The sequence below is a fragment of the Phalaenopsis equestris genome, unplaced genomic scaffold (genome assembly GCF_001263595.1).
Source record: "Phalaenopsis equestris unplaced genomic scaffold, ASM126359v1 Scaffold001064, whole genome shotgun sequence".
NCBI lineage: Eukaryota > Viridiplantae > Streptophyta > Magnoliopsida > Asparagales > Orchidaceae > Phalaenopsis > Phalaenopsis equestris.
The window spans coordinates 15366-28744 of NW_018165503.1; the positions used below are offsets into that span (position 1 = coordinate 15366).

General features: G+C 35.8%; 1 protein-coding gene across 1 annotated transcript; it reads right to left on the reverse strand.

The window, feature by feature from the left end:
* Positions 1–1607: 1607 nt before the first annotated feature.
* LOC110032944 (lipid phosphate phosphatase 2-like) lies at positions 1608–9096 on the reverse strand. Its single transcript, XM_020736737.1, has 9 exons — positions 8913–9096; positions 8752–8819; positions 4396–4617; positions 4233–4320; positions 4051–4160; positions 3607–3700; positions 2748–2936; positions 2588–2647; positions 1608–2050 (listed from the first exon to the last, which is right to left on the reverse strand). The coding sequence occupies exons 3-9, from the start codon at positions 4609–4611 to the stop codon at positions 1842–1844; spliced, it is 966 nt and encodes a 321-aa protein (XP_020592396.1). The 5' UTR covers positions 4612–4617; positions 8752–8819; positions 8913–9096; the 3' UTR covers positions 1608–1841.
* Between the last annotated feature and the right edge of the window lie 4283 nt (positions 9097–13379).

The following is a 13379-nucleotide window of genomic DNA, read 5'->3' on the forward strand; positions in this document are numbered from 1 at the left end:
AAAAACTAAGTATTGTGTTCTTCATTATCTTATGGTTTTGTAAACACTTATCTAGTGGATTTGCTTTGATGTAATGAAGTTTTTCGTTGTGTTTTCTTCGTGCTTTGTGATGTGTTTATCTTACTCTTTCTTCTTCTTAGGAAATAGTGACATGAGAAATTTATGTCATTATTTTCCTTTTACTTTTCTTTTACAATGAGTGGGATTCATGTTTTGGATTTTGGGATGCATACTAGAAGAAGTTTTAATTATAAATGTGATGGTTTTTATTTGTACTTCATTTACATTACAATAAAGACATGTTGCAGTTGAAATTCGTTGTAATTGAATTAAGACCCGAGAGTGCGGTGTAATTCTCAACAAAATGGAACCCCATTCAATTTCTATGGATGGTGAAGTTCATGGGGGTTGGATGCAAATAAATAGGGAAATATACTTTGATGGGCGTAAAATTGGAGATTTTAAGGTGACAGACTAAAATCCCCAATTCGGTCTTATTGTTTAAAGAACTAAAGAGACAGTTAGCCTTCAGGGTAAGGGAAGTGGGAGCTCTAAAGTGGGAGTCAGTATCCTCCTAGCTTAGCCACAGATTTAGGGACTAAATCTGAGATTAGTCAATTATTTTCTACAACACTGACTAAGGGTAAGAAATTAAAATTGCTCATGTTTGGCATATACAACATTTAATGTATCTCATTCCTTTACATTATCCAACTCACTATATAAGAATAATAGTTTTGAAATTCTTAAAATTCTCCAAACCAATTCATCCAGAAAAGATTATCTTTAGAATTTAATATTTACATTTATGAATAATTAATATCCTTATATTTAAAATTCGCATTTAGGAGTATTTGCTAGATAAAACATCATTTTAATTGACATTCTAAACTAAGGACTAATAGTAGTAAACCAGAAGTTGACTAAGGACATCTTTCCTCACTTCCTCGTTGGATCAAAAAGTCTTATATTACTTGAAGTGATACGTACACTTGCGTAGAACCCATAGTGTGTGAACTATTTTTTATATTTTATAGCATTTCAATTTTGCATATTAGCCGCTAAATATAAATTGGGTCAAGTTTTTTATTGTCTTGAAAGCTAAATTACTACGTAATTACGAGTCGGGTCAAGTTTTTGGCCTACTAGATCCTCCATCTTCGAGAGGGCACTGATTCATATTTGCAGCAACAGATTACTTCTCTAGGTGGGCAGAGGCAATGCCGCTAAAGGAAGCTACAACAGAGCACGTCCTATACTTTTTCAAGATTCAAATTTGAAAAAATAGATTTACCATACCACGAAGAACTATCTCCGATAATAGCTCCACTTTTAAAAGCACTAAAATCAATAACTCCGTCCGATGACACGATATAGATTAGAGATACTCTACGATCTATTACCCCAAGGTGAATGGGTTAGCAAGAGCGTTCAAGGACTATTGTCCTCCTTTTTTTCTAAAGAGATTAAAAAGTCACAACATTGCCAAGAAAAAAAAAACGCAACCTCAAATTTACATCTAAACTGTAAAACTTTCAGAGTAAACGAAGATATTAAATGCTCTTAACATCCTACATCCAAATCTATAAATATCAAAAGAATGCATCAACTATGAAGATCAGTTCTACTTGAATCAGTTGAAAACCTAAGGAAACAAACTGTCAATATAAACAACCACATTGCATGAATGCTCCTAATTTCCTGCACAAACAAGATAAATTAAACCGTCACAAACTTTGCTAACAATTAACCTACAGTAATACAGCTTACCACAATTCAAAACACTCACACATGCTAGCACAAAAAGATTATCAAATAACTACAAGCTGATTCTGGTGATTTCACTGCATCCTCCTATCAAGACCAGCTTCCATTTCATCGAGAACTGGAGCCGAATCTCGCAAGGCCAAATGGTTTTGGTCCGCAGATTGGATATATAATGGCTCAGTTGTCATCGGCACCATGTTCACGTTCTCTGTAGCAACCAAAGTTGGACCGTCTTGTGACCGTGACTCAGCGAGCACTCGGAAATATGCATGGGGGCCCCAACCTGCAAGACAAGTGGTTCTGTTGATTCACTGGGTGTTTCAAGTTTTGTGATTTTAGTACAAAAGTTTTTGCTACAATTGTCAAGAGTTAACAAGTCAATTTAAGCACCATCAGAAATTACTGTTTTCCACAAAATGAACAAATGTTATAAATACTATGACTAATCAATTTTTTCACAATTTCTAGCTAATTGAAATATCATAAAGAAAGTTTTAATAATTAGGCATATAGGCATATAATTTATAACCATTCCTCTTAAACAAATAGCATCTTTCCCGCCTTACTTTTTCTTTGATTTAAATAATGGTGCAGTAGGCAAAAAATGGTTCTGTTCGCTTAGACTAAAACAAGGCTAGAGCGAAAATTAAAGGGAACTGTTCTTTCTGATCATCGGAGCAAATGATAAGCCTAAAGACGCATACTTTATCTAATTTCATTAACAAAATATATAGCTCAACATTTCAAAGCTTCTCTAACTTCTCTACTACCTCTTACTATCTATTTTGGAAAAAATGAGATAAAGAAAAAGTAAACATACCATCCACATCATAAGGAGGTGGGAAGAACTGCAAATAACAAAATGAAGCAACCACCAACCCTGAGAACAGAAAAAGATTAAAGTTATAAGAAAAACAGCAAATTAGAATGGAATTTCAGAAAAAAAAAATCATATATATATATATATATAGATATGGTACCTAAAAGACCCCCAGCACAGACATCTTGCCAGTGATGCCAATAGTCATCCACTCTAGAAACTGCAATAAGTGCAGCACATAGGAGAGGAAGAAGCACTATGCAAAGTTTCGCTACATGGCCCCTTCGGTCAAATGCTCTGATTTTCCCAGCCAAATACCATGAAAAAAAACCGAGGCCAGCAAAAGACCCTGTATTCATAATGGATCATCTTCAGAAATATTCTCACAAATATTAAGACGTATGAAATATAAAATAAAAAGCTGAAATGAGGACGAGTCATTATTATTATTCTTGTTCTCTTGGTCTTGAGCGCTCCAGCTGTCAATGGGTTGAGCATGGTATAGTTTGGTCCCAAACTGACAATAATTAAAATGAAACTAAAACAACCCATTTAATCAATATAGAACAATTAAAACGGCTCATGGCAAAGCAAACAAATAGGCATGGTTTGATTTCGATTTGTTTTTTAATTTAAGAACTTTAAATTGTAGAAATCAATTTTTATGGTTGCAGCTTTAGTTCTGTTTGGTTAGTTTTCATTTTAAATGATTATTAATAAATTGGTATGAGTTAAATCAATTTTATAGGCTTCAAAATTGATGGATCATTAATGCAAAAAATGAAGTTACATGGTAAATCAAAAAAAGGCTATAACTCCAACAGAGAATCAGATTACTACTAGAGAATGAAAATTCATTAAATTATTTATAATTATATATGATGTTTAATTGGTGCAGTTTAGTTTATTCAGGTTTTGGAGAATCACAAAGCAAAACCATGCTTCAAGCATCGGAAGGATTATAGCAGTAGTTTGATCAACTCTAGAGCCCGAATAGGCAAAACAAGTTCACAACTTACATGAAGAATGGCCGCTTGGAAAACTTTTGTGCCCTTCTCTGATTTCTTTTTTATTCCCATGACATATAACCCCTGTAGTTATGTTATCATAAACCTGAGGAAACAAAAAAATCAGTATCTGGGAAAGCAGCCTGCCGATGAACGAAAATTACTAGTAAAAGCAGAACCAGAATTTAAGAAGAGTGGTGCCGCGTATTTAAGTTAAGACTTTCATCTCCTATGAATATTTTTAAAACAATTATAAATATTATTAATAGTTAATATTAAAAGATTATTAAGTGCTTACATTTATAGGATAAAATTTTTAGTGTATTATATAATATTAAAGAATTTAGTAAAAGTCTAGGGGCAGCGAACGTCTCTCCCAGCCAATTCCTAGTTCCATCACAGTGTAACAAGATGATGGTATAACAAAAAAGAATAGTTATCCAGTTGAGCACTTACATCTTTTCCATCAGGGAAACATCGCCAAAAGAAATCCGGTCGTGGTCGACCAACCGCATCCTTAATCGCATCGGTTAAGACCCCAGTAATAAGCACGGAAAACAGAAGACCTGCCCCAATGTACAATTAATAAAAAGCTTGCTCATATCAGCTCATTCTAAGAACGGGGATGAAATCATTACCTAATATGGCATTGTGGAGATCATACACATTCTGTTTTTTAAAGTATATGCCGATGGTGATAAGAACTGGTAACAAAATCCCAATGATCTGTTTTGAAGAAAAAAGTTCTGAGTTTCTACACTTTTATGCAAATAAGCCAATTGAAGCGCAAAGATTAATTACCGGGACAACCCAAAAAGGTATAGAGTTACTCTTGAATGGATATCTCAGATCTGTCAACATCTCTCTTCCCACAAAACGATGAAAAGGTTCTATAACGTTTAATATGATATCTACAATGCCAAGAAGTATAAGTATGATCCAGTCATGCATATGAAATTTTGCTACTGTGGTTCCATGGGATCTTATAGTGTGAGCGCCAAGCTGAATATCTGCCATTTTCTCCTAGTTGAGGAAGAAAGAATTATAAGAATAACCACCACTGCAATTATTTGTGTTGCATAGAATGACAAGGTCATTAAAAACTAAAAATAAAAACAAAAACGAAGAAAAAAAAAAGAAAAGCCAGAATTTACCAAAAATGTTAATGCTAGAAGTCGAGTTGAGTTCACTAAGAATTTTGACTGTCTTATAGGGTTGTTAGTTAGAGCCTTCGCTCAATGCACATAACCCAGAATTCACCAAAAAATTTGATTAAACCCTAGGGTTGTTGGTTAAGGATTTGCTCAATAATTATAAACTAGAATGAAAAAAAGTTGAGCGAATTCGATCAAAGAATTTGACGAGCTGCTTGGGATGTTGGTTAATGCCCTAATCGATGACCATAACCTTGTTGGAAGCATTCAGGTTGAATCCCCCAATAATTTTTTACTCTCGTGGGATTGTTGAAAAGCACTGTTTTAATAACATAACTCATAATGAAAGATGTTATGTTATACATAATAAACAGAAATTTAAACCAAATTTACATGGTAAAGTTCATCAAGGAAAAGGCTAATAAAGAGGCTTCTTGCTACTAAGCTCACTAAATGAATAAAAAATTATGCAAAAGAAAAACAAATGAAAGCAAAAAAATAGACCGACTTTAAAATAATTGATAATCATAATCCAAACCGGGAAAATGGTTCAATGGTAAGGAAGCCTCTTGGCAGGAGAATCTAATTGAGCTTGGAGAAGCATGCTTAAATGTATTGTGCTTCAATTTTTAGGTGGAGCCAGACTGAAAGATCAAGGAATTGATCCTCTTGTGAGATAAGCTTCTTTTTAGGATAAACACTTGAATCATCTTTTCATTGTAGAGATCAAAATTGTTCACATTCGTGGATTCCACTGAGTGGGGTTATTTGACAGTTATCGAAGTTGCAGAGAGGTTTAATGGCAAGTTAAGCTCTCTCCCTAAAAAGACCAATGCAAAAGTTGGAGTAAAAGAGGATATCAGCAAAGCTTCCACTATTGATGAGGGCTACACCTCTCAAATCCTGATTTTGACCACTGATACATCCATACATGAACAGTGGATCATATTAAAGTGCAAGTCAATGAAGCCAACAAAACAGATTCAGGAAATGTTGTTTGAGTAAGGGTTCTTCTATGGGGGTGAGAATGATTTGACTTAACAGAAGATATCTTCCAAAAATACTGTCAATTTCTCCACCACCTATCGATTTCCATGGCATGTTATTGTGGCCATTTCCCTCACACCGCAAACTGGAAATTCCTAGGATGAAAATTCTTATGCTGGAGGATCTGATTGAGATAGCCTCGCTGTAATTTCTAAATCAATTCCCAAGGTGATGTCAAGCTTTTATGGCATGTCCATGAAAAAGATAGAAGTCACAATAATGGATTGAATTTATGAAGTTTGGCTTGAATGAATTAGATCATTTAACACATTTATCATTCTATAATACCAATAAGACAATGAATCGAGAATTGTGAAGTGGTGTGTACTCGCATTCTCACTGTTTCATTTTTTAGTTCAAGTGATAGAGATCTTACTCTTTAAATTGCTCATTCATTCTGCATTGCGTATGTTAAGTCGAACCCCCTCGAAGATCCTTCTTCTGTTTGAGCTTTATGATTATTATATATGAATGCATTTAAAAAATAGACGAACCTCATAATTTCTCTCTAATTGAGACTTTACTTACAAAATTATTTTGCTACTAAAGATGTACTTTCAAATTCAAGAGGCTTCAACGTCTGAAATAGCGTACAATTGACACTTTACCAAGAAAATCCCATTATCCACCATAATTCTAAATTCATCTAGGGATTCAAAGCTTTCCAAATCAAATTAAGGATCATCTATACCCATATTTATGTAAAATTAAAACAAAAAATTGGAAGTCTCCACAAGATGAATCAAATGATATTAAAACGATCTGACCTGAGTCCAAATGAGCCCAACTCGTGCATTATAATCATAATATAAAGTTTTGGAATTAGAGAACAAATGATCTTCAAATTTGATAATCTTAAGCATTTTAATGAGACAAACCCAACAACCTAAGATCACTTAATAAGGGACTCAAAGATTCAAAAAACACCGCATGATCAAGAGAATCATTTCATGTCATCCAATAGAGTGGTCTGAATTCATGTGAGGGGAAGGAACCTGGACTCAAAGGAGAAAACTCAAAGGCATTGAGGCCTTGAGGATTCTTGAGTGCCACCCATTTATCATCTTCAAACTAACACTATCCGGTCGCTACTGCTACCAGACTATTGTTGTTCAGCCATTTCCACCAATGGAATATCACCAAAACATCATATCACCACCATGCCACTACCACCTCAGTTCGTTGGTGATATCAAACTGTCATCACTACCGCCGCCAGCGAACCACTAATATTGCTAGATCACAGGCATGTCGTTACCATTGCATGGCCATCGCCACAACTAGACCATCGTTGCCCAATTTTAATAGTCAACTGACCTCCATCATTGTCAGATCATTGATATCATTACCAAAGCACCATTGCCATTATCAAACCATTATTATTGCACTAATGCCTAATCACCACAATCAAGCTACTGACATTTGAACACTATTATCGATTTATCACATCTAACCATGATCGTTGAACCACTGTCGTTAATCCACCGTTATTGAATTGTTGCCATGCGACCACCATTGTCAGAACATTGCTCACCTAGCAACCTCCATTGCCTGACCACAATTGTCTCGCTTTGGGTGCCCCTATGGTCTCTTAACAACGATCACCCTTTATAATTTCCTAACCTCTATCACCAAACTATGGTGCATTGAAATATGTTGCCCAACTATAACAACTTGACATTTGGCACCTAACAGGTTCCTAACCTCCATTGACAGACTCTACGGTCCACTTATTTCAACCAGCCAAATACAGTTGTTTGACTAATGTCACCCAACTACATCCACTTGATCATTGTTATTTGTTTGTAATTTACGGATCATTGTCACTTAACAATGGTAATGTGACCTCTGTCACCCTTCGACACCAATTCTGACATCATCGCCAAAAATATCAATGCACAGAATCATTGATATGATCAATGTACACCATTCACATTAAGATAACACTACAATTCTTTGTCTCTTGACTCATTTTCTCAAAGAAAAATGATGAGAAATCCTTGAATGATCTCTCGAAGGCAACTCCAGAGCCTCAAGCTTCTCGAACTTACATCATTAACCGAATCTTACATAATTACTGTCTATTATATGAATCAAAGCCTAGCCAAAATACAGGAAAATAAATCTTTTATATCCCAAAGTAGATATTAGTGCAATCATATAAACAGAACAGATCATGTGGTTTCTTCCTTTCCGGGTATTTCACGTCAAAACTTGTGTATTATCTTTCAACTATTCTTTTAACTATGTATATTGAATATTCATGTAATTCTAAAACGTCAATCTCTTACATTACAACCGCCAATTTTCTTGCAAGAAACAAAAAGGCTGAGTAGCAAGCCTATGAATCCCTACTGGTTAACCAACACCTCTTCTCCATGCATAACAGCATGTTCTACATGAAGAATTCATCCTCGTGATCCAGCTATATTTGCCAATGGTTCTAAAACGTCAATCTCTTACATTACAACCGCCAATTTTCTTGCAAGAAACAAAAAGGCTGAGTAGCAAGCCTATGAATCCCTACTGGTTAACCAACACCTCTTCTCCATGCATAACAGCATGTTCTACATGAAGAATTCATCCTCGTGATCCAGCCATATTTGCCAATGGTAAATATTACAGAAATGCAACTTAATCCACTCTTCTTTAAATTCAGTAACTTAATACGAACAACAAAATATATACAAAAATAATAAAAAATACGAAAAACAAGATTCCGGACTGTACCGCCTGACTTCTGTCCAAAAGACACACTTTTGAAAAATAACTTGGTCAAAGCTCGAAATTTAAAAAAAAAAGAAAAGAAAATAAACCTGCAACAGATGCACTATTTATAAAATTGTAATATTTCCAAAACATAAAATATGAGGAGGGCTTACGGCTGCAAAGCATGCACATAGCCAGAAAAACGAAAGAAATTGCTCAATATTGCACGACGGAGTATTTCTTCTTACCCTAAACCTCTTGTCACGGAGGAGCAGCTGCCTTTCGTCCTCGTCTGCGACAGAAACGCGACTATCCTCTGCAATAAGCACGTCAATCAGCAGACTCCAATCCTAAGACTTCTCCACAGAAAATAAACCAAAACATAAAGAGACAGGAATCCTAGCCATACCAGGAAGGCGGAGGCAGACCTCCGCCGACGGCCGAGCCAAGACGGAGTAGACAAGCGAATGGAGACGAAGCAGGTAAGACAATGGGATAGACTCCTTTCCTTTTTACAGAAATCGACAAATCACATCGGCCGATAACGACAATCCATCAAAGAAAACTTGGTTGTGGAAGAAAGAGGCGAGGAGCTGGGAGGCACAGATTCAATTTGAATTCGCGAATGGAAGATAGGATATTCCGTGTTTGCTGTCCTGCAGCGGATCTAAGATGAATAGTGCAATTATAATTACTGATGGCGACCAGTGGTCCGCAGATTAAAAAAATACTGGGAACAATAATAGCAAGAACTCGTCGGTCTAGTGGGCCTACCTTGCTCTCTAGTCAGACACTTATAAGGAGATAATTTTTACAGATGGCCACAATTTAAATTTAAAAAAATTACATTTATATTTAATAATTTAATCATGAATTTTTCATTAAAGATCTCTATTTTCCTTCACGATTGCCTTTTCATTCTTTAAAGTTTTGTTCTCTTCCTAGATAGAGGACAATTACCCTCACAAATGAAGTACTTCAGCCTGAGTTTTTTTAGGGTTTGTTTGGGGCAGCTTATAAGTGCATCGTTTGGTTCGCGCTTTTTGCCAGTTTATCTGAAACGCACAAGCTGCCCCAAACGGACCTTTAATCTTTGTCTCAGTAATAATCACATGTTTCTCAGCCATCACAGCTATTTCCACAATTGCCACAACCCCATCTTCATTCTCTGCCCATTGATCCTCTAATTCCAATCAATCTTGACCCTTAATCTTTGTCTCAATAATAGTCACATGTTTCTCAGCCATCGCAGCTATTTCCACAATTGCACAACCTCCTCCCCATTCTCTGCCCATTGATCCTCTAATTCCAATCAATCATCGAAATCCTTAAAAACGGCCATAGATTGGAAATGAGAGGCTTCATAGGCTATAATGTAGTAACAGCCAACTACCTTCCATAGCTCATTATAGCTGACTGATTGATGAACCTTCTCAAAGGCAAGGGACCAGCATACCTCCATGAGGGTGGAGGGGTACTCAGCTGTAGTAGCAGAATAGATTTATAAATCTTTCTTTAGGTAGAGCATGCTAAATTGACCTTCAGAGATGGTGCTAACCATCACAACTTAGTTGAATCCATGTAAGAAGGGACTCCATTCACCATTTCCTGGGAGGGGGCAGAGGTAGAACACATGACTTACTAACGGGAACTTTCCCCTTTTGACGACAACCATCTTCCACATAACCTGAAGTTCCTTGCTAAAAATGGGCTCTTGTTCTCATTCAAGTTCAGATTGGGCCACAAGATAAGGTCGGCTGGCTTCACCTGTAATGGTCGGGCTAGGAGTTGTGGAATCATTTCAGAGTCCTTTATTTGATGAATCCAGCTCCTCTGCGCTACTTGCCAAGTTGCTTGGATTTTGATCATTCTCCCAATGTTGTGCCTCTGATGGACCTACAACCAACAAAGTCGTCTTTGCTTTTCTCTCAATTATTATTGGCTCGCTTGTTCAGATTCTGTAAACTACCACTAATGTCTCAAAGATGGAGTATATGAAATCCCCGTCTAAAGTACTTTTGGTGGATTGGGCAAAGGACCCCCTCAGTTCGTCAATGATGTAAATTCTAGGCTTCTTTTAAGCAACTTTGACCGCCTTATCTCTACGTTGGGAATCCTTGGCATTCCTCAGCCTACAACTCAATAGTCATACCTCCAAACTTTATAGTCAGCACGTCAGTGTACTGGTGCATCGACAGGTGCCTCCCAATCACTTCTCCAGCCTTCCTCAGAGTTTGGACAGGAACAATAAGTTGTAATTTGAGTTGTCAAGTCTGTACCTCTTTTTTTTTTTTAATATAGTTGGTCGTGGCCCTCACCTTCTTACCAAAAAAATGAATTTTTAAATTTATATTTAATGTTATAAATTTATGTACAAAAAAAATAAATTTCATTTTTAAAATAAATAATAACAATATTTTAATGTGATATTAAATATTTAAGTGACATGTCACTTGAAGAATTTTTATACTATTAATTTTAAAATAAATTTTTTTTATTACAAATTACATATGGATACCATAAGAAATATTATTTCTCTATTCATGTTTATTAATGTAGAAAAGCTAAAAGTTTATGTTTTTTAGATAGATAGTTTATTTTATTATTTTATGTCAAAATGGATGTAGTTTTTAATTCTACATTTTAACTCTACTATTATATATGATTCTAACTCACATATCACTCATGAAGGCTATTTAATTAAAGCTAAGTTCATCAAATTTTCAAATGATTTAGGGTGCATTTGGCATAGTTTTTTGTTGCGGCACAACATAAAAATGTGGAATTAGTTGTGTGGTTTAAGCTGTGCGACAACTTATGAGGATAACATTGTTATAACGATGTCGTTGGCTCGAATTTGCAGCCTGTATTTTATTGCTAGCCAATAGACTGTGTTGCCCATCCTGGCATTTGCATCTCTACCCTAGTGATTCATTCCCTCGAGTATGTTCCCCTTTCTCCTCTCTCACGTCTCTATCTTATTGGTTCCTCCTCCTCTCTCATAGTGGGAGAACGGTAGAGAATGGTTGATTTGTCTTGTCCTCTGGTATATTCTAACCTCTCTCTTTGACCTTCCTTGGTGTTTTGTGGCCGCGGTTGTGGCTTGTTCTTTGAAAGTTGTGGCTTTGCTCAAGTAAACATGAATTTTATGAATTTTTCATTGCAATTCCTATGTATTTGCGAACTTTTCGATTTGTGCTTGTCATGTGTCGCTTGGATTTTGCTGTTTCTTGTTTTGATCTATGGAGAAATTGAGAAGCTAGGGAGGGAAAACACGATATTTCATTTCCACTTTATTGTGAATTTTGAATGTCATTAGGTCCTTACGGTTTTGGCTATTTGCTCTTCGCGATGTCTGGTTCACTGAGGTTTTTTGCTTGCTCTTTATAATTTGTGGCTTCGCTCTATGAATAACTAGTGATTGCATGGATAGATGAGGGATGGTGGCATGCAGGGATCTTAGAAATTCATATAACAACTGCATTTCCATTTTTCTGTGGCATATGAAGGTTTCAGGAAGGAGTGGTTCCTATTGTTATTTTGCGGGAACTATGTATAATGGGATTCTATTGTTGCTTTGTGGTCACTATGTATGATGGGAATCAATTGTTGGCTTAGGGCCTCCTTGTATGACCAATGAATTATATTGGTTTGTTGCTCGATTTTTTTGATTGGTTAGTGTTGGTTGTGAAGGTCTGATGGTGGTTGTGTGTTGGTGTTGATGATGTGGTGGCGGTTGTTTTGTTGGTGAAAAATGTTTGATGGTGGTAGTGTGGTGGTGAACTAGTGTTGGTGTTAGTGGTATGGTGGTGTTGATGAAAATTGTATGAGGGTGGTGGTGGTGGTTGCCGTCATCGTGTTGGTGATAATGGTGATGTGGTGGTGTGGTGGTGTGGTGGTAGTGGTTAGTGGTGGCAGTGGTTTGGTGGTGGTATGTGTGGTGGTGGTGGTGGTGTGGTGATGGCGTGTTGGTGGTATCTGTGGGGTTAGTGGTGGAGTAGTGGTGTTGGTGTGTTGGTTGTGATGAAGCGGTGGTGTGTTGATCGTAATTTTGTGATGGTGATCGTAGTAGTGGTAATTGTGTGGTGGTTTTCTTGGTGATTGGGTGAAGGCGTTGTTGTTGGTAGCGAAGTGGTGGTTTTTTTTTTTACGTTACCTTTCCAGCTGTAGGTTTTTAAATGATACTTTTTTGCTTTCAGAAGATAAACTTTTATTGTCTGAAATGCATAACCAATACTGATTCTGTTATAAACAACAATATAGTATAAAGGTAAAAACATATTTTTGTTATAAACAATTGTGGCACAATTGCGGCATAATTGCACAAAATGATAGACACGCAGCTGCCCCACAATAGCATCTTAGCACAGCTGTTGTGCAGTAGTTTTTTGATAAATCGCAGCTGTCCTAAACAAGTCCTTAGCTAATTATTTATTTAGAAATTAAGATAATAAGAAATGATGAAGCTTACGTAAAATATAGTTTATTTTAAAATTTTATGAATATGAAGTATCAAATAACGTAAGAATGTTATCTATTTATTAATTTGATTTCAATGAAATCAAATTCATTTTTCCACTGATTAAGACTCATTCATTTTTCCTAAATTTCAAGTAATCCTTAAAGGTCCTCAAATTACTTTAAACTTAAACAAACTTTAAACAAATCTTCAAGTAAACTTCAAATATCTTCAAACAAACTTTAAAAAGATTTCAAATACACTTAAAACCAGCAACCATCATAACTTAAACAGAATCCTAATCAAACAAACCAAATCAACTCAAAACAAGTTTCAAATGAAATCAAATTCAACCAACTCAAAACTTAAGCTCAATTAAATAAATCCAAATTAAACTCTTTCAATTGAAATAAATCT